At 41.0% G+C, this 22,776-nt stretch overlaps 1 protein-coding gene across 4 annotated transcripts in view; it reads right to left on the bottom strand.

Annotated features, from left to right (window-relative positions):
* The window catches only part of CHSY3 (chondroitin sulfate synthase 3), a 245,392-nt gene that overhangs the window by 201,406 nt on the left and 21,210 nt on the right, over positions 1–22,776 (bottom strand). Inside the window, exons 1-2 of one of the 4 annotated variants that reach the window (XM_045020340.1) lie at positions 17,989–18,032; positions 13,465–13,748 (exon numbers count right to left, since the gene is read on the bottom strand). In XM_045020340.1, coding sequence (XP_044876275.1) covers positions 13,465–13,623 — 159 coding nt within the window. In that variant the 5' untranslated portion in view covers positions 13,624–13,748; positions 17,989–18,032. Of the gene's footprint in view, positions 1–13,464; positions 13,749–16,371; positions 16,440–16,953; positions 17,769–17,988; positions 18,033–22,776 lie in introns of those variants that run through there. The other 3 variants (XM_045020338.1, XM_045020341.1, XM_045020339.1) reach the window with 3 other exon arrangements.

The raw sequence follows: 22,776 nt of genomic DNA, 5'->3' as shown, positions 1-22,776 counted from the left end.
GAAGTAGTTGGGTCCCCTCTGTACACACAGGTTGTGGAAGGAAGGGTCTATCCTACGTAGAGCTGCTCTACTGAGGAGACACCAACACTACTCAGTGTCCAGAACACTGGAGAGTGGACACTGGTGTTGGCCCACTCTGCTTTGAACACAGAGTAAGTAAAAAATAAAAAGTATAAGGAAAGCCCAACAGTGAAAACAATGCCAAGAAATTTTCTGAGCAAGGGAGAGGACTCCAAGGTTTACTTCTTCAAAATAAATGCTAAATGTTATGACTGACATACTAATATTGTATCTAGAATAGCATAAACATGATCAGAAAAGTACTACACACAACGCTAATATTAAATGAACAGTATAAATAACCCCTTGCAACATGCATGTATGGGGAAAAAATAGACCCAGAATACTATATATAAACAGCCTTCTGCCGCCTCATTTCCTTCCATTGCCTCCTCAGAGACAAATTGTATTTGGAATTTGGGGAAGAGGAGAAAGTAGATGATGAGCATGAATATGCAGAGTCCATCTCAAAGAACTCTGGTTACATGTAAGTAACATTCATTTGTTCTTCAAGTATTCCCTGAATATTCCCATTTATGGGATAGTTTGGCAGGCAATATCCCATCAGCAGAAGATGACAGAGTTCTAACTGAATAGAGACTGAAGAACTGCCCTACCATAAGTGAGCACTCAATCCAGAAAGCCAGTGCTCTGGTAGAGCGTGACCTACCTCCAACAGGTAAGAATTTGATGTTAGATGGTATATAGAGGAAAGTTGCAGGCTAACAGTGGTTCTCAACCTTTTTTCATTAGCGAAATTTTCAAAAGAAGGTGCAGACACCTTTGGAAAACTTAGACATAGTGGGGTCCGCAGACCACAGGTTGATAACCACCGATTTAATGCATCTAGCGGGTGTGTGGAGACACAATGTGACCCTCATGGCTGTCTGCACATCATATTAAGAGACTGGAAAACGTAAGTAGTTCTTTGGTCCTGTTAAGATAGTATGCTAGTACCTTAGAATCTAAAGTACATGACTTTGATTCCCTTATGTGGGCATGAGATTTGAAAGAAAACTGGCAGATTAATAATTTGATTACCACACCTAGGAAAGGAAACTAGGGTGTTAGGATGAAGCAGTATATCCCTGTGACTGATAGTGAATGGTGATCAGCCACGAGGGAATGGAGTTTGCTTATTCACATAGCGGACACTATGGTTACCAAAAATGCCATTTTAATAGGTAGGCGAATAGAGAACAAATGGAGCTGCATTAGAGGTCCCATTATAGTACCGCATCTTTTACAGAGTGCTACATATTGACAAGTCCCTTCAGATACTTCTTAACCATATAATGTGCAAAGACAGATCTATCTATTAGTGCATGGTAGGCTAATAATGCTTGATGCACTTCCAAGGGGGAAACGGAAAGATCTGCAAGCTTCAACTGAAGCAAGTTTTCAAGAATGTACTGAATTGGAGCCAACAGTTGATCTATGTACCTTGTTTATCCAAATTTAGTTCACTTGAGATATAATGCTTTCTAGTCAATTGCTTCCTGAAGTTAATCAATATCTGTTGCACTTCTAAAAGGGCAAGGTTTTTTTCAAAGTCCATTAGAATCCCAGACCTCAGTGCTATCAAATGCAGTGATAGAGGCCCGGGTGATAAATCTAGTAATAGGAAAGAAGTCTATACATTTCCTGGAGGGAGTTGAAAAAGGTTTGTGTATTGTTGTTGCCTCAGCCATGCTGGGGCAACTGGAATTATCTTATCTTCTTAAGCAGTCTCTGGATGAAAGGAAATGGCAGAAAAGCCTAGAAGAGACTTCTCCCCCCAGTTCAGGGGAAAGCAACCAATGTGGACAGACTGTCTTTCCCTGCACTTGAGCAAAAGCAAAGAGACTTCAGATTCCGTCAGATGCCAAAGAGGTCTATGTACAGGAACCCACACAAGTTGAATGTGTTACCTATCACCCATTTCTTTAAAGGGTGTTTGTGCAGTTCCATTACATCTCTGCTCAGCTGACATGCTAGGCTGTTGTCCTTGTCTGGTAAGTGTACATCTATGGGCTAAATGCTGTGCTGGATACACCAGCTCCAAACTTGAGTGCTTCCTTGCAGCTAGAAGAGTGACTCCCTCTCGGCTTATTTACATAATACATTGCCGTGGTATTGTTTGTGAGAAGTTGCATTTCTTTTCGGCTGATCAACCCTGTGAATATATTGCCTGTACTTGTGTGAAATTTAACAAAATCCAGTGTTGCAGACTTCTCAACCTAAGGTATGACATATGCAGGTGAGGATATGTGGCCCATGAGAGTTAGAAAAAACATTACTTCTTGAGTAGGATTTTGATGGAGCAGCACCCTTATGGAGGGTTGAACCTTCAGAAATCTTTCTTCTTGACAGTAATGCTCTGCCCTTTGATAGTTAAGAAATGTACCTATAAAGGGGATCCTGTGCGTAGGAAGCAGAAGGAATTTTTTTCATGTTTCTTGAAAGTCTTAACCTGTCAAAGAAAGAACTTATGTATTATGTGTCTTTGAAAAGGCTATTTTCTGATGAGGCTTAGATGAGCAAATTGTCTAAATAAAGACAAACGAAAAAGCCGTGTCATCTTAAATGAGCTACTACCACTGATCAGCAACTTTGTTAAAACTCTGTGGGCAGAAAACAGGCTAAAGGATAGATGCCACAGATCCTAATGAGCGCCCCTCATTGACACTCACTAGGACTGTTGTGAGGGGAATCCAAGCCTCTTCTGCTTTGGACCCCCTAGCTGTTCCAACCTTCTAGAGTCTCAGCAGGCTGCAGCAGTGGTTCTTCCCTTGGCTTCGCTGGCCTGTTTCCTGGGCACCGACTCTCAGTCTGCTATCCCTTCTCAGAAATGGAGCTCCTCAGCCCATCTGCCATAAGGTCCCAGGGCTAGTGCTGACCACAAGATACCCCAGTTTCTTAAACACATCCCTTGCCCAGAACTCCACCTCAACGTTGTTATGGTTATAATTACAGCTCAACTTTCTCAGGGGCATGCAGCAGCTGCACACACACACTTTGCACCGAGTCTAACATATTTATGCTCTTACATAGTCACTCAAAGCACATGAGAGTACAGTTCATACAAAACAACAAACATCTTAAAATGAAGTGTCCCTCACTATCTCACCCTTCCCTTGTCAGTCACTGGAGGATCATCAGGATCCAGGAAGGCAGCCAGGTAGTCCCCTGCTTCATGAAGTCTTGTGTGCTGTGTTGCTTCTCTATCATGGATTGCAGAAAGTGGCTCCCAAGCAGAACAGCTTCTGCCCTTTTAAAAATCTTCACCTCCCTATGTCACATGACCCCTTGCCAAGGTGACTCCCTCACTGGCTAAACCAGTTATTCTGGGCAGAGACCAGTCTTTGTCTTCAGTGACTAGATTTCAGACAATGGGGTACATAGAGTCAATTACCCTCTGTTATTCTTTTGCCACCAACCTTTGGAATCTCAATCCAACAGGGAGGCAAAAAGACTATAGAGAAGGCAAAACAATTTACTGATATCTGAACATATCCGATATGGCTTAAGTTGGGAGCAATTAACATTACCTTAATATAGGCTCTAATACTACAAAGCACTCAAACATACTTAAAGTTAAGTACATTTTTGAGTGCTTTGCTGAATCAGGGACACAAGGAGTAAATACATTGAAGACCCTTCACCACAACTATTTTAAAGGCAGAGATGGAGGAAAAGCGTCAGTAGGCTAAAAGCCAACAATTCCAGAATCTACATTTAATGGAAAAATTGGACAAAGATGCACCTTGTAACTTGCTTATGACATATTTCCAATAGGATCAAATCTAGAGGCTAGAGCCTTTTACTGACAAAGTCCTACCTGGCTCCTGTGAACTACATCCTTGGTATCTTAAACTGCAACTGAATTTTTACTTATTTTATACCGATCCACTACTCAGTTATTTTCCAGAAAAAAAGCTGTATTAATAGATAATCTAGAACAGACAGAAAATGTAGTTTGATGACAACATGAAGCATCCATTTTTTCAAAACGCAGCCACCCACATTCCCTTTCATTATCCTAAATGCATGGTTTTTTAACACAGTCAGCCACTGTAAAATAAGGCCTGTGAATGTGAATTTAAATACAAAATTATGAACTGAATACCTATATAATAAAAAGTTATATCTATAAAATGTACCATACTATACGAATGTCTGTATAATATGCAAATGCTGACAGCACTGGCATATGGTACACTTCAAATGATAGCGCTTTCTAGTCAATTTAGTCTCCCTAGTTGGAATACAAGCAACAATTCAATTACACTGAACTGAATTTATCCAAACTGCTTTGAGTTGCAAATCTCACAAGAACAGGTTCTTGAAATGTACCTGGAGTTTCCTAGTTTCAGCCAGGTCAGAAATACTATGGAAACAAGGGCAAAGATAGGTTAAGTGACACGTCAAAGATCATACAAATCAATACCTAGATTTCCTGGCTTCCATTCCTATGCTTTAATCCACTGGACCACTTTTTTTCTGTGTGAAAACATATAAATATAAAAAATGTCTGGAGGAAAGAAAGATGGAAATACTAAGATATTTGTTCCCAGAACTGTCCTGAAACTGCATATATATTCTTACAATAATAAATCAAAAGTGCACTTAGAAATTAGTTTGAGGAGCCAATATGTTTAAGGATACAATCAAATATGCTGAAAAACAAGTTTTATTGTATTCATTTCAAACAATATTAGTAAACAAGGTAGAACGAAAATACCCTCATAGACTATTAAAAGAAGATGTTAACAAAAAAATAAATAAATCCCACTTTATTAAACAAAGAGAAAATATCAATGGGGAGAATTCATAATAAATGCACAGTGGATCTAAATTTCACCCATTTAAAAAAGAAGTCAAACCTGGGAAAATAATATCCCACTTTTTAAAAACAGTCTCTACAGCCCCATCCCACAAATATTTATAGACATACTGTAGTTACATACTCCCCTACTGACAGTATAAAGGAGGAGCATAAAGTCAAGCATTTGCATAACTATTTGCAGGATCAAAACCTATTTATATTTGCACTCCACAACTCTAATTGTTTGTCTGCACAAACACTTAGAAGCTTGGTTGAATACTACTGAAAATTTTACCCAACCTGTATTTTGACCAATAAAATATAGATAGCTGTAAATAGATTTTTAAGCATTGTAGAAAAACTAACAAGGGTGGAATATCTAAAAATAAACCAACCTCTAAACCCCAAGACCTTAATGATTCAAAAACACAAAATACTTAGAAAGTGCCAATTTAATATAAAAGCCAAAAATACCCTTAAAACTACAAACTAGTCAGTTAAAACATACTTTGACAGATTCCAATAGCCATTTCCAATACTGAAATATGCAGCTTTTCATAGGTAGTGCCAAATTCTACTCTTATGTGCACATATAGAACACTCATTAACATCAACAGGGGCCATACATGCACAACAGAGAACAAAATTTGGCTCCAAGTGGGTTCAGTCAACCCACTGCTTCTTAAGCAGCTAAAAGGCATAAACTGGTTCTGTGCATTTACACCTCGTACAAGCTCACTGATTCGTACATATTGTGCAAATAATATCAACTAGACTAATAGGGCAATATACATTAGAAACACGATATACAGTTTAAATAATTTATTTTATTGCTGAAACTGATGAATACATGCCACAAATATTTTACTATCTGCCTCATTGCCATCTATTTACCTAACACACATAGAGTAAGAAATATACTGAATGTTCACCAATAATGTTCCAAGAAAACACGGAAAATTTTACAAGCAGAACAACATAGTACTGATACTGCATATGGTTCCAGCGTTGTGATTTTCAATAAGGTGGAATGTCTTTTTGCAATAGATATTATTAATTCAGTGGTCTACTTACAGAATATAACATGTGTAGTTATGCTGGATGCCTGGGAAATTATCCAGGAAAAAAAAGGGAATCTAGTATCTTATCTGTGTGGGAAGGTCAAACTGAACCAATTTTATTAAGCTAGAATTCACTACAACTACCCATCATAAAATAAAATTTAAAAAAATAAAGGTCTGTGTTTTAGTTAAAGTCCTTTATCCGGGGGAGGGGAGGGAGAATGCAGATAGTTTTAAAAGGAAAAGTGTGCACATATGTTACTACTTCATAGTAGATTTTTTTTGTTTTAGTTTGCAGGTTTTTCCAGTTAAATATATTTCAGATTTAAAACTGAGACTATATAGACATCTCTCAGGAGAGATTTTCAAAAGCACAAATAGAAGTTAGATGCTTAACTCCCAGGAAATATTTTAATATTAGCTCTCACCATTTTTAGTAAGGAAAATTCCAAGTAGCAGCAAATTAAATTATGTTAATTTTCAAAAACTGAAGTGTTTATAAAAAAGTGTACATTATAATGCAACAGAACTATTTTGGGCACCAAGCTGAAAGAACTCAGAAATAATTGCTTAACCATGCATACAATGGTAGAAGTCAGTAGAAGTCAAAATTTACATAACAATAACATTAACAATAGCCAGAATTCTCAACAACAGGTTTCTACAGTTAAGATTCCTGCAGCAAAATTTTCAAAAATACCTAAAATATTTAAAATGTTACCCCAATTCCTTATTTAGGTGCCCAAAAAACTAGCCTGAAAGGTTCAGAAGCTATCACTAAAGTCAGTAAACAATTTGTATTCAAGAACATCTTTGGTAGGCATTAAATAGTGATTTCACGGGCTTCAATTAGATGTCTACTTTTAAATTCATGAATTTGAATCTACAGCACACATGCTTAATGGAAGAATTATTCAGAGGCAATGTGAGACCCTAAATGATTTTACTTTCCTGTATATACTACCACAATAAAGTGATTAAACCCCAACTATAAGGGAATATATCTGGCATGTTAGACTATTGTTCTATTAAAACTTAAGGAACCTTATCAATTAGTACAAGTACTACAACACCTAAAATTGCTGAAACTGAAGACTAGAAAATATTTTTATTTTTGTTTAGTCTGGGCATTATACATCACTTTGTATAATCATTTTCACTCTTTCATTATAGTCAGCCTCCTGTGCTTGCGTGCACATCCCCCCACACACAACAAGAGGAGAGAGAAAGATAGTTTTAAAAATAAGAAAATGTTGTAAAAAATCAGGATGATGAATCAGAGGTTGGTATAATACCTTGAACTACCTTTAAAATACTGTTTTTTATTTAGTTTAATTTTAAATAGTTACGTAGATCTGCAAGAGTGAAGCCAGAAGCTACATTCATAAGCTCTGTGGGAGAGGAAATGCAAGAAAGCTGTTCCCTCTAGAGCTTAGGCGCTCCAAAGGAGCTTGGAAGCATCGGCTATGCATGTGCTATAAAAACGTGCATTTGGCCCATGCATTCTACATAAAACATACATGGCCTCTAAGTTTTAAGAAGCACACTTGTCCCGCATACAGAGTTTATGGAGCATGCATGGGCCAAATGCACGTTTTTATAGCACATGCATAGCCGATGCTTCCAAGCTCCTTTGGAGCGCCTAAGCTCCAGAAATTACTATTGAAACATATTGAAATTATCCCCCCCAACCCCTCTAAACTAGAAAAAGGCACCACCTCTTGTGAATTACAATATATTAATATTAATATTTGAAGACCATGGTTTTCAAAAAGCAACATTTTCTTTTGGAGGGGGAAGAGGTAGTACCCACAGCATCACAGAAGGGACCAATAGAAGACTAGATCATATAGACTGACCTCCTGTATAGCACAGGCCACTAACACCACCCAGCAAGCGCACATTGAACCCACAATGAAACCAGCACATTACAACCCACAGGAGACCAAACTATTATGTGCCAAAGGGAGAGAATAGGGGAGACCGAGGTGTACCAGTGCTTGAGGCCCCCTGAAACAGCCAGGAAATGAATAAATAAGATATACCCAGATAATCCAGACAAATAACACACCCACACATTGTGGAGGAAAGCAAAAACTCTCGACTGCCAATCTTACCTATCGAAAAATTCTTCCCAACCCCACATACCAGTTAGACCCCCAACCAGTTAGACCCCCAAGCATGTGAGCAAGAACCAGCCAGCCAAGCACCTGAGAAAGAGAATGCTTGGTGCCACCTCAGAGCCATTGCCCACCCTGCCCCATCTCCTACCCTGGCCAAACCTGATGCTTCAGAGGAAAGAGATTAAATAAAAACCTCCCAGAATACATTGGGGAAAAACACACCTTCCTGGTCCCTGCCAATGGCTGTTTGAAAACCTGAAGCATGAGTATTTAGAAACAGAAGATGTAAACCAGAAATGAGCCCCAGGTCTTTTCCGCCCTGTCCCCTACCATCACAAGTAACCATTTCATATAAATGCAATAATAAATTTGTTCTGCTCTATTTGCCCCACAACCCCTGTTGGGAGTCTGTTTGAGAACCCCATTCCTTCTTCTAATTTCCAGCCTGAATTTGTTCCCAGCCAGTTAACATCCATTTATTCTTGTGCCAACACCATCTCTGATCTTAAATAACTCTTCTTCACCCTCTTCATTACCCGCCCACACATGCATTTAGAGAGAGCAATCATATCCCACCTCAGCCTTCTTTTTACTAGACTAAACAAGCCAAGTTCTTCCAGCCTCCTTTCATAAAACAGGCCCTTCTTTTTCTACCATCCTAGTAGCTCTTCTCTGCACCTGTTCCAGTTTAAACCAATCTTCTCTGAACCTGAGATACCTTATCTCTTTTTTTGTTTTAAAAAACAGGATTTTGAGAAAGTGTTGAGGCCGCTTAAAATCTCAAGTTGGCCTCCAAAACCTGAGGTATTCAAACTCACAAATCAACTTGGTAAGAGGGATCTTTGACTTATCTTTCCATCTTTCCTGATTCTCCTTTTTCAGTTCTGGAAACACACTACTTATCTCAATTGTCACCTCCTGCTCAATTTGGTACCCAGTATTCACAATAATGATGTCCAATTCCTGATGGGGTGATGTATGCAGCTAGTTATATCCTGCATTTTATTTTCCTGCTTTATAGTATTAACTATTTTCTATTTTACACCCAGGGGATACAATTTTTTTAAAAAATGTTTACAAAATCAGCATTATCATTTAAAAAAGGGACACACAGCAAATAAATTATCCAATACAAGCTTCCACAGTCAAGTCCCTTTAAAATGGTAAACCAATAAACAATCATGTGTAGTTTTAAAATACTGTAATATTTTATACTCTATAGAACAGGGGTCAGCAACCTTTCAGAAGTGCTGTGCCGAGTCTTCATTTATTCACTCTGATTTAAGGTTTTGCGTGCCAGTAATACATTTTAACGTTTTTAGAAGGTCTCTTTCTATAAGTCTATAATATATAACTAAACTATTGTTGTATATAAAGTAAATAAGGTTTTTTAAAAGGTGTTTTAAAAAGGCTTAAGGTGTTTAAGAAGCTTCATTTAAAATTAAATTAAAATGCAGAGCCCCCCGGACTGGTGGCCAGGACCCAGGCAGTGTGAGTGCCACTGAAAATCAGCTTGCATGCTGCCTTCGGCACGCGTGCCATAGGTTGCCTACCCCTGCTATAGAATATAAACGTTTATAAAACTATTCATCACTAACAACACAGCTAATCTCATTAAAAATAAAATGGAAGTTTCTAGACTTCAGGGTTACAAAGAAAAGCTTGAAAACCTGAACCCTGAAAAGCTCAAAAACAAACAAACAAAAAAACACCACCAGAAAAATCACAAGACAATTGCAAGTTTTTCAAAGGCTCATGATTTTTTGGGAGCAAGGGCTGGCAATACTGCATTAAATACATTGAGATAGGGTTTACCTTAACCAGGTAAGGTCAGGTCTGGTCCATTACATATCAATTAGTGTGACATCACCAAAAATTTGAATATTGAATCATCATTGTATTTGTCTACATTGGAAAAATGAGCAATGTTTTAAAATACATTAAGAGGGTTTTAAAATGTCAGTTTGCACATAGCGTAGACAAAAGGTATTAGCTGCCAGAGGTTAAATCTATACAGAACACACACAGATGGGTTGCCACTCTTACCGATTTTACTTTTGTCACTCAGCGCACAGTTCTGATGTTTAACCTTCAAGATGTGCTCTATATAACACTGACTTTTCTGAAGGTAATCTTCATGTATGACTTAAAAAGCACACTGAGAAAAAAAACTGCAACTGAGAAAATAAGGCTACAGTATAGAGAACTATGACCACCTGTTTCTCTGAAAGCTAAGTACACAATCTGTAAATAGTACTGTTCCATGACTGCACTAAGAACTTACAGTTCAGACTCACCCCAAAGAAATGCAATAGTGGGCCTGATTCTGCTCTTGCTTACACCAGTTGAAATCCATTAATTACTGTGGAGATATTCCTAATTTATGTTGTATGTTGCTGCAGAATAAGGCCCAAGAGAAGCGTGGAAGTTCATAAAGAAGGATTAAACTTTGTCCTGAAATCACTCTGTTGTGTCCAGGTATTGCAACCCACCTGGACTCAATGTCTGCCTACATAAGGAGTACGGGACTGGCCCCAGGAGTTGCATGCATTTACCCGAGGGAAAAAAAATTGACCTTAAGTATGTGAAGTAGCTTGCTGTTCTAAGAAAATCATAAAGGAGTACACCATCACTATTCATGGAGCCATTGTAAAATGTGTTACCAGTAGATCTTAAATGCTTCAATAAAATCCTTTTTTCATAAAATTTTAAAAATATATTTTGTCACAATGTGACTTAAAAATATGTTGCAGATCTATTTATTTTCCTTTTTCCATCTTAAAATCCCATCCTACTTCTTAGCACATCTAAATGAATGAATAGAAAATATATGCATTCCTCATGTCTAAAAATGACTGCACTTTAGTTTGCTATGAAGAATTTTTACTCATTTCACTTCTCCTTTATACCTAACTTTAATATTTAATACTTCAGAACTAATGTATTGTCTCAAAAAGTTTGTTTTAATCATATATGTATTTTAGAGCTCTTTGTATGTGAAGTGACAAAATTCTTCTAATACTAGGACACTTCAAAATCACCATTTAATATTATAGTATCAAACATTTACTTTTCAGTTTTTCTTTATTTAATATATTATATATATGGCAGTGACTCTCAAAGGTCCCAGTCAGAATTGGAGACTATTATTCTATTATTCTAAGTGCTGCATAAACACATCTCCAAAAAGCAGACAGTTTAAGGCAGGGCCGCCCAGAGGGGGGGGCAAGAGGGGCAATTTGCCTCAGGCCCCGAGCCCCACGGGGGCCCCCACCAGAGTTTTTCGGGGCCCCTGGAGCGGGGTCCCTCACTCGCTCCGGGGTGCCCGGCAAACTCTTGTGCGGCCGGGCACAGGAGCTTCTGGCACTCCGGGTCTTCGCCGGCGGCGGGTCCTTCCGCTCCGGGGCGGAAGGACCCCCCGCTGGCGAATTGCCGCCGAAGACGGAGCGGGACCCGCCACCGAAGTTCAGCTCGGTCTTCGGCGGTAATTCGGCAGCGGGGGGCCCTTCCGTTCCGGGACCCGCCGCCGAAGTGCCCCGAAGACCCGCGGCGGGGCCCCCCTCCGCCGAATTACCGCCGAAGACCGGGCTGCGCTTTGGCGGTGGATCCCGCTTCGGCGGTAATTCGGCGGCGGGGGGGCCCCCGCCGCGGGTCTTCGGGGCACTTCGGCGGCGGGTCCAGGAACGGAAGGGCCCCCCGCCGCCGAAGACCCCGGGCCCCCAGAATCCTCTGGGCGGCCCTGGTTTAAGGCCACAATCCTTCCCTGAGCCCCACGCAGGTGGACCTCTCTGCTCATGTGGAGCTCAATGCAGAATTTGATTGCCAGTTATCTTGGGGGGAGGGAGGGGGATTAACCAAGACAACAAAGAAGAATGGGTGAAATAGAACCACAATCTCTCAGAATGGCACTGTTAGGACTGTGGCACCATCCTGCATTCTATTATGCATGGATAGACTCCCTGCAACTCCATGAAGCCCTGCCGACTTCAATGGGGCTTTGTGTGGGAGTAGCCCAAATAGATCAGAATGTAGGCTCTGGATCCAAATTTAGTAATTTGATTAAAATGGTGATTAGAGAATCCTAGTCAAAGTTTTACGTCCATCTGCATGATGCACACCATTATTTCATTATTGTTAAGCAATTTTTCTATGCCACTAGTGTATTTTATGCACTGTAACACAAAATGTTCTCAAAATAAATCTTCAACCACACTTATTAATAATGTGGTTAATTACAAGACTCTCACTATCTGCAAGCAATATTTTACTAAGCAGAGATTTTTAGCCATCATTCACCTATTTACATCCAATGTAGCTTTCCAAAGCCATTTTAAAAAAAGACCACCACATTTAGCTGAAGCTTTCTGAAAAATAAACACACAAAACCAATTACTTTACTGCCTTTTTGTCTTTAATGGCTCATAACCTTTTTCACTGGCCTACTGGAATGATTTTTTCCTGTTTAACGAGATGGTGCCACAAGGGCAAGCATACATTAATACTAAAGAACCAATCAAAATAGCTTAAATCATATTCACCATATCAGCTATGACTCCTGTCCATGTACTCTGAGTCTATATTTTTATCTACAAGAATAATCTTACACCTAATTATAGCCCCCCTAGTAAAACAGCTATAGAGGTTGATTTAGTTTTGTAAAATATAATATCAGTATTGCAACCAAATTTTTAGTAGCCTAATATGTACCTTTACTTAAAAACTTGATTGAATATTAGAGGAATTTATGTGCTCCTTGAATATGTATGACTTCTATAATTTGTTATGTTGCCTGTATCTATTGGCGTGACATATTCTTCATCAAACACCATTTCATTAGACTCCAGAATAAGTTATCATACCACTTTGCTTTCTCACATAGCAAACAGTTCTTTATTAAAAGTACATCTGAACCATTAGGAAAATACTAAATGCTACTACACTCTGAACACCACAATAACATTGCTGAAGAACTCATAGAAGGATATAATCTGTTGAGTGATTGCAAATAATGTCTTTGTCTTGTACAATCAGAAAAATAGTGATCGAAATGTTAATATGCATGTTTATACAAATTGTAAGTTATAGAAGAAATGCATATAAACCCTTAAGCTAGTATTATAATAAGCCATGATATATATAAAATGACATATTTATGATACAGCTTCTTACTGATATGAGCTCACTCTGGCACCTGAAAACAACTTGTACTTGTGGGCAGAAATAAATCAAAATATTTTTCAGTGATGAGGCTCTGTGAATGTATTTTTCATATTTTTATCATCAGTAATTTACATCCTGATATATGTGCACTTAAAAATAGTAAAGAAGGGGAAAGATTAGAGATACATTTACTTACGTTCTCACATAGAAATCTGTATATTAAAGCCATCATGACTTATCCATTACTTCTTACCTCATATGACCAAACACACTGGGTTCCACCAAACCGTCGGACGCATCTTCCCACTTCCACATCCTCATGTGTGGTGTACATTTCTCGAAGACATTCACCTATATGTGGCACCATTCTCCTGAGAACTTCTCGACTGAAGATCATTCCTGGCCCTCCCATGCAGAAATTTTCTCCAGGCTCAAGCCCCAGTTTTCCAAGTTCTTCAATATTTCCCAGACCAGTTTGCCCCAAATAGAGAGGTTTACTGCTGTTCAGTGACCTAAGGAACTCCTCCAATTTTTCACCTAGGAAGAGAAAAGGTGAGCATTATCTCTTCAGCTCTTCTAACAGTCATCTAGTTTTCTGCATCTCAATCATTCTTTAAACGTCATAATTTTCTATAATAGTCTAATGTAGTTTTCTGTGTTCCAATACACACTTAAAAAGAAAAAATGTCACACCTAACCAATTTTCCTATTCTGATGTAAGTTTTAAGGCATTTTACATCAGCAAAAGCATTAGTGTAGACACATTTATACATTTGTACTTTTGCTGGTATAGTTCCCTTTCATGTGGACAACTGCTACAAGCTATATGGAGAAAAAACATTATTTTGCCCGTATAAAATGTGTCTTACAATAGGATGGTTTGCCAGTATAGCTGTACTGGAACACCATTTCCAGTGTAAGTTTTCTACCAAAATAAGGAGAAGTCATAATTAGACCTGACATCCTAGTAAACTTACATGGACAAAATCTGCATTGATATATTACCCCAAATGGAGAAAATCATGTCAGAAATAAATATAACAGGATTAATTAAAAAAATACAACGGATGTAATTAATTTAAACCCGTTTTTTGTCAAATATTTTTTCATATTCCCCCAAAGTCTATACCTGAGTTCAGTCACTTGTCCAGATGCTTCCAATGATGTAAAGCAGTACAGCAAAAGATAACGATATCAATTTCTCCTTTTGAGAATATTTTCTTAAAGTTTCAATTTGGTGTATAAATTTAGCCTTGCAGCAATTTACAAAAATTGGTGGCTTTCAAGTTACAGATGAGTACAAAAGAAGAGTGGCAGTTTCTTTCTGTACTACTTCTATACTGTAAAATGTATACATATACACATGTGAATATATAATTATGAAATGTAGCAAGCAAGTTAGTCCATAAAGTCATTTACAAAAAATAAAGTGACAAAATTAAATAGGTAGAAAATCATCTCCTTCATTAGCAAAATTGCTACATTCCATAACACCTTCAATAGGCACAGCAAATTTAGCCCTCATGCTAATATACATAATCCATTGATGATGAGAAATTTTTGCTTATCAGAACACAAGCATTTTTCCTTAAGCAAAAGCAAACATTGTAAGGCAGCATGTATCAGAAGGCCATTTTCCAATGGTACTAAAAACTTGAATAGAAAGCATGCTGCAAAAGCTTTTCAGAGATGCACTGCAAAACATGACAATGGCCTGACAAGGAACCTTTGCAACATTAATGGGCAAAAATAATAAAGAAAAATCCTGGATTCAAAGGATGCATGGAACAACAAAAAGGAATTATTTTATCAAAAATATCTATATCTTAAAAAAGCAGCAAAAGATACAATTTTAATGTATTTCATTTAAAAAAAATTAAATCTGCTGAAAATTACTTTTGCCAGATCTAAATTCAGTCCTTAACTCATACTGCTGTGCCCAAGTAGTATGGGTGTCTGACGTGTAATACTACCTGCATTGTGAGCTGCAATACTTGTATACAGAGGAGTAAGATGAGGATGGACTGCCACCCTTAGGCTGCATAGCTGAGCAATGTGGGAAGCTTTAAAGCACAACAGTGAAAAGCATAACTGAATTCCCACCAGCTTGAGCTTAATCTCTTCCCTAAAGTTCATCTTAAATTCTGCAACTGGTGAAACCTGGCAGATTTCTTTCCTTTGACCAAAGTAAGTGCCCAGACTGTAGTAACTGATCCTCTTTAAGTCACCCAACCTAGAGGCACATCATTAAAATGATAAATATTTGCTTCAAACAGTGAGGCATTTGATTGATCCTTAAGCATAATTTCCAGCACATCATCTTCACCGCCCTTAAGGTATTCAAGAATATTGATTTTCCACCGAAAAAGTCTTGGTTCCTGAATATTAATATCACTAAAAGCTTAGCGTCCCACCAACTGCCTTCACTGTGCAACCTGATTACAGTTCCAACTATTGTGCCTTGTATAACATCACTTGGAAACCACCCCAGTACACGCACAAGGAATTGAAAAGCGAGGTAAACCCCGCAACACCTCGGAGAACAGACATACGTCAATGTTTCTCTGGATTCGAACCAACACACCCTTTGGAAGTATTTTAAGGGAAGTGGAACACTTTTAAAAGCCTCACAGACTGGATATTTCATCTTCCTTTATTACAAAAGACAGATGTATGCTCCCCGTTACTCAGTGGCGGAAGCAACTGACTATATTAGCAAGCAAGTATGTTAGTACCAAAAAGTATCCCCATTCCTTAACTGTAAGTGTCCTGGGATAACAATGCCTTAGCATATCTCAGATCTGAGGATTACTACTGACTTCTAGGAATAGTGAATAGCAAGTTACTAGCATCTTGAAGGAATCAGCATTTAAAGATAATAGGTAAGTTCATACACAATATTACAGTCTGCTGCAAATAAAAGTAATTGCATTCAGCTGCTATTGTCCCGGTTTCGGGGGCGAAAGGGGAAGAGAAAAATTGGAGTGAAGGAGAAAAAACAACATTAATCCCTCAGATAACCACTATCTCTGAACTACGCCTGGGATAACATCGAAGAGCTCCTTTAAAAGATTATTTAGGGTTCCAGGCGAAAACCCTGCATTATACATTCATTTCTCAAGCCTGGGCGAAAAAGAGCGCAGACTCATTTCCTACATACCCGCAAAACTGAATTCCCTCGGACACCTGTACTGGCAATTCTGTTTCCAGCTATAAATCCCTGACGAAGTGTTGGGACTTTTAGCGATCTCTGACAGAGGTCACAAAGCGCTGGCTAAGTTTTTCAAAACTACCCAGAGACAGACAGACACACACACAGGTGGTGTGTGTTTGTCAGGCCAGTGGGGACGCGCTGAAGAACCGAGGAGTCAGACCTGCTGCCAGCTCTCACTCTCTGGCGGGGATTAGCACAGGATGGAGGACGCTCACATATTGGGGTAAGTTTGAAGGGAGTTTTTAAAAGGCTTGCGTGGTTATTTAAGTGCGTTTCAATTAGATAAAGTTTCCCCCATTTGTGGAACTCTCCCTGGTACAGATGGTCCCGGTTTGGCAGCTCTGGAAAGTGGGGGAGAAGAGGGGATAGAAACGGGTTTTAGTTATTGCTTTTGACGAGTCACGTGGCTTGTCATTGCCCCCGATGGGAATCTCCCCCCACGTCAAGCCGGTCCCGGGTTGGCAGCTCTGGGAAGGGCCCCGGGAGGGGTTGAGCATTTGGGGACGGGTGTTGGGTGCCCAGCATCACCTTTGATGTAGACATCGTCGTCCGCCCGCATGAACCACTCGTACTTGTCCAGGTAGTGGTCGTGCATGTACTTGATCATCATGAAGGATTTCTTCTGCGGCGGGTAGGAATCGTCCACCCCGGGCAGGGCGACGACTGGCAGCGGCGGCAGCCCGGGCCCCGCGAGCGGGGCGGCGGAGCCCTGGCTGGAGAAGAACTCCACCCTGCCGGGGATGAAGCGCGCCCAGGTCCGCTGCGCCGCCACCGCCCGGCTGCCCAGGTACTTCTGGGCCGTCATCACCCCCACGTAGAGGAAGTTGCGGGGCTTGGCACAGCCCGCGGGACCCCCCCAGTCCCCGCTCCCGTTGTGGCTGCTCCCGTGCCTGCCGCTCCGCTTCTCCCCGGCTTCCTCCTCTTCCTCCGGCTCCCCTTCCCCGCCGGCCGCGGCTGGGGGGCTGGGGACGGTGCCCTCCTCCGCCTGCGGCTGCAGCTCCCAAGGGCTGCTCCTGAACCCGGTGCCCCCCAGCACGGCCGCCGCCGCCGCCTCCTGCTGCGCCCGGGCGCCCCCCGCCGCGCGGCCGTAGTAGGAGCAAAGGCTGGAGGCGCGTCTCTTCCTCTCGCTCATCTCGGCCACTTTGGGGGCGATGAGCCAGGAGGCGGCGGTGAAGCCCAGCACCAGCCCCAGCGCCACGCTCAGCCAGGGTCTGCGGGACCGCGCTGCCATGGTGCGGAGGGAGGGTCCCGCACACGAGCTGCGCGGCGAGGAGGCTGCTGCCGAGCTCCCTGTGCCGAGTTACTGCCGGGCGGCCCGGCCTCAGCGCCTCCTCCCGCTCCGACGGCGGCTGCTGGCGTCTGTTGCTCCGAGCGAAACTTCTCCCGGCGGCGGCAGCAGAAGCCGGGCGGCGGCGGCGGCCCCTCCACTGCTGGCACCTTGTCACCGCCGCGGCTGGTCCCTCCCCGCCCCTCCCACCGCTCAGCCTCCTCCACGCGGCGGCGGCGGCGGCGGCCCCAGCTCGCCGCTCATCCCACTCCCGCGGCGGCCGCCGAGCGCCTCACCCAGGAGGGAGCAGCAGCCGCCGCCGCTGCCTGGACCCCGGGCAGGGCGAATCCCCGCGGCAGCTGCTTCTCCGGAAGGAAACGATTTTTTTACGGGCCGCCCCCTTTTCCCAGGTCTTCCTCCCCGTCCTCCTCCCGCTGCGCCCCCTGCCCGGCCCGGGGCCCCGTCCTCCCTCGGCTCCCCCCCTCCCATTTCCCCTCTCCCTGCCCCTGGCGCCCTGTTCTTGCTCCAACTCCGACCGGGGGCAGCACCCGTGTCCTTTCTCCCAGCTCCAGCCTGGGCTCCTCCCGGTGCCCTAGCCCCGCCGCACTACCCAGCCGCAGCACAGCAGCTGCGGGAGCGGGGTGGAGTGAAGGGGGTCAGGAAAGTCTAAAGCATCAGGCTGGGCTAGGCTAGCAGCCACGCGCTCCCTCCCAGTCCTGGGAGCATCAGGCTGCTTAACACGAGCGAGGGAAATGCCCCTTCCAACAGCAGCTGCTGGCCAATCAAGGCTGTAAGTATGGCGGGGGGGGGGCTTAACACTGTAAGTATGGGGGGGCACCCGCACATTTACTCATCCCCCACCGTTATGAGGGGGAGAGCTGTAAAGAGCTATTGCATCACCAGCACTCACGAGTTTCCTTTAGCTAAAAGAGGTCACAGGACTTTGCAAAAAGAGAGAAGGGCCCGGTTTTTCCCTCAAAAGGATAATTACTAAAGACAAAGTGGGGATATATTTTGTGAGGGAGGCATGGAAACTTCAGTCCTCCACCCCATCTGTTCCTTGGCTTTGAACATTTAATAACTTTCAAGCCAGGAAGTGTATTTCTCCCCTCCTCCCTGGCTTGCTTCATAACTTGCTAAATACGTTACTAAGAGCTTCAAAATTGTTAGGTAGCTTCCCCCAGTCTGAATTTCTCCAATCATTAAGAAAGATAATTGTATAGACCTCGGATCTGGGAATGTAAAAGCTGGTTCCTTCAAAGGCATAAGTGTTAAAATAATGGACAGGTGACAAACTACTTTCAGTCCACATCTATAAACAGTTTTTAAACTTAACAGTCTTACCACTGATATTTGCCCAAAATATTTACATCCACTAGTGATATCAGCATCCTTCAACTAATAATACCTTCATCAAAGCTACACAACAACACAACCACTGAAATTAAGTTTCTAGCACCCAATTATCTAGCACCCAAATATCATTGCACTGAAATAATTCTTGAAACTCCAGTAGCACATATGTAATAGTTTTTCCATCAAAAGCACCTACTTTTTTGTAACTCTTAAAATCTGTGGCAGTAAGGTACATTTGAGGGCTCTGTTTATTATACATCAGATGTAAAGAAGGCAAGACTAAGTGACATTGAGGTGGGGAGGAGAGAAGGCTGGTTCAGCCAGATAAAAATCAATGGAAGAGTGGGATAAAGAAGATATTTTATAGAATTTTTTCCCCAAAAATGGGAATTCTCTCACATTATTCTCAGCTCAATTTCTGTGTTTGATGAAAGTCAGTACAGATATTTTACCTCTTAATTATAGAATGTGTAAGCCTTACTCCCAAAGTGTACTTTGCAGACTTAATAGACTTCATTGTCATCACCTACAGAGAAGTTACTTCCAAAGTAACTTTTGTTCTCAGACTGTAGCTCTGTGGAAACAGTACAATGTTTTTAAGAAGGGCCTCTTCTTAGGATCAAGAGATATCCATGGGCTCTATCATTCCACCCTTTGTTAGCCATCCCTAAGAACATAAGAACAGCAGTACTGGGTCAGACCCAATATCCGGTCTTCTGACAGTGGCCAAGTCCAGGTGCCCCTGCTTGAATGAACAGAACAGGTAATCATCAAGTGATCCTTCCCCTGTCACCCATTCCCAGCTTCTGGCACACAGAGACTAGGGACACCATCCCTGCCAATCCTATCTAATAGCCATTGATGGACCTATTCTCCATGAATTTATCTAGTTCTTTTTTCAGTCCTGTTATAGTCCTTCACAGCATCCTCTGGCAAAGAGGCCCACAGGTTGACTGTGCGTTGTGTGAAGAAGTACCTCCTTTTATTTGTTTTAAACCTGCTGCCTGTTAATTTCATTGGGTGACCCCCTAGTTCTGCTATTATAAAAAGGAGTAAACACTTCCTTATTTACTTTCTCATACCAGTCATGATTTTATAGACCTATATCAGATTCCTCCTTCCACTTAGTCATCTCTTTTCCAACCTGAAAAGTCCCAGTCTTATTACTCTCTCCTCATATGGAAGTTGTTCTATTCCCCTAGTCATTTTCATTGCCCTTCTGTACCTTTTCTAATTCCAATACATTTTTTGAGATATCCCTCAGTTCTTCTCTATCTGCTTGCCATCTTGTTGTAGCCATGTCAGTCCCAGAATATGAGAGAAACAAGGTAGGTAATGTAATATATTTTACTGGACCTACTTCTACTGATGAAAGGTGCAAACTTTTGAGCTACCCTCTGCTTCCTTCCCTAGTCCTGAAGAGCTATATTTCTCTTGAAAGCTTGTATCTTCCACCAACATCAAGATCCAATAAAAGATATTACCTCACCTACCTTGTCTTTTCTATCTTGTCTTCTCTTGGTGAGAAATGTGCTATAATGTTAAGATCACTGAAAGGAGGAAATATATTTAAAGTTTCTCTCTCCACTGGGAAAAAAAAGTGTTTCTAAAAATGGCACTAGAGGTTTGTATGTCTCAAAGCTTTCTGTATTCCCCTTCTACCCCAATTGCCACCCTTGCAAATTTAGCTTGCTCTCTGAGACTTAGGCTAGTTTCTTTCAGTCCTGTGCATCATCAACAGATGTTCATTTACAGCTATGCAGCTCCTTTGTCTTCAAATTATGGCCTCAGTGATACCAGTGCACCTGTATTATCTTCAGTGTAGTTGCTCAAGTTTATTAAGTACCACTCAGTTAGTTACACAATTCTGTTCATGATACACAAGACAAAATGACCTCTGAGTCACTCAGTTTCAGCTGTTCTGGCTCTTCAGGTCTAAAAGCAGTGGAAACTTTGTTAATTAAATGTGCAGAGAGATGAATTTTGTTTTAAATGGATATTTTTACATACTTTTAAGAGTGAAACCACAGTGTGTGCTACTAAAAGAATTAGTTAATAAAGAGAACTCTTAAGCAGAAATAAAAGTGAAGTAAACATTAAGCTAAATATTTAAATGGATTCTGATTATGAATATGCAATATACATATATTCTGGAAATACAATACATTACCAAAATTTTGATATACCACATAGGCTTTGAGACTTTTTTCCTTGACAGATCAAGAATAATTTTACTGCATTTCTATGAAGCAACTGTGGCACCTAGTGGTTAATAACCACCATCCTATGTGAGTTCCCTAAACTGAGAGGTGATATATTGTAACCCAAGTTGTATGTCCAATTTAAAATAAAATAAAAAAAAACCTTGGGATATATTTTGTTAAATCATTTACGTTGAAAGTATTATTTAAACATGATCAGTTTGCTAGTGAATCTGTTAGATCTTGTCATGCACCCAGGATTACATAGAAGGTGATGTGGGATGCTGGGAATGTCAATGGCATCACTCCCATGCTGGTAAGAAATAAGGAATAGAAGAGGCTAAGACTGGAGAGGTTTCCGATTCAAATATTTGAAGGATGGTCTTGTAATTAAAGCCCAGGATTGGGAGTTAGAAGATCTGTGTTCTGTTCCCAGCTGTGCCATAGATTAGTACTATGAGATCTATTGTGGGAGTCACTTATCCATTATTCTCTGGGGGAAAGAGGCATAAAGAAGTTTATACTACTTTCCCTCTTGGCCATTTTGCAAAACATAATTTGTCATCTGTAAAGCACCTTCAGATCCTCTGATGGAGTAACTACAGAAATACAAGACCTTTTTAAAAAAAAATAATAATAATGTTTCTTAACTGAGAATACCACCCCTGACAAGAAACAACATGGGATGTGACATTTCCCATCCAAAGTACTGTAGATAGTTCCAATTTCTCAGACATCACTTTCTATCATCCAGTGAAAATGCCAGATATGCTCTACTAACACTTTGCTTTGCATACTCTGTTCCCAAATTAACTGTGGCAATTGTTTTTGTTCCCAACATCTCTGGGATTGGTAAGGGGTGCCCTAGTGTTCTATAATGTCAGTTATTTTATCAGTAACTTGATAGCATCAAAAGCAAGCTACCTTCAGGCAAGCAACTCTTATCTGCTTGGAAATTTCAGCTCAGATCACAATATGTGGCCACCATGAAATGGGAAATATGAATGACAATGGGCAAAAACTACTAGAGTTTTACACCCACTAACGGACATGCATTACCAGTACCTGCTTCCAGGACAGCTGGAGAGAGTCTTATGGAAACACCCTAGATCTAGACACTAGTATCAAATTGATTTAATTGTCACCCACAGAAAACACCTACAGGATGTTCTCCATACTCACAGCTTTCCCAGTGTAGAATGTGACACAGATAATGTACTTGTATACTGCTAAATCAGGTTTTCACTATGGAAATTCCATTGTACCAAACAAAGCATACATTAACATCAACACCACAGAGACAAAGGAAGGTGTATCTAATTCACTGAATTTCAGAGAATCTATTTAATCAATTGAACCTTCCCTGAATGCTGATGCAGCATGGAACACACTCTGAATAAATATCCATATAGCTGCAACCTTAGCTTTTAGTAAAAAGACTGTACAATATAAAGACTCATTTGCAGTACACTCTGAAGAATGCTTCTAGTTATTGAAGCAAATCACACAGCATATCTCCATCACAAC

The sequence above is a fragment of the Mauremys mutica genome, chromosome 6 (assembly GCF_020497125.1).
Source record: "Mauremys mutica isolate MM-2020 ecotype Southern chromosome 6, ASM2049712v1, whole genome shotgun sequence".
Lineage (NCBI taxonomy): Eukaryota > Metazoa > Chordata > Testudines > Geoemydidae > Mauremys > Mauremys mutica.
Note: the sequence above shows the minus strand (reverse complement) of the source record. Positions and strands in the feature narration are given on the sequence as shown.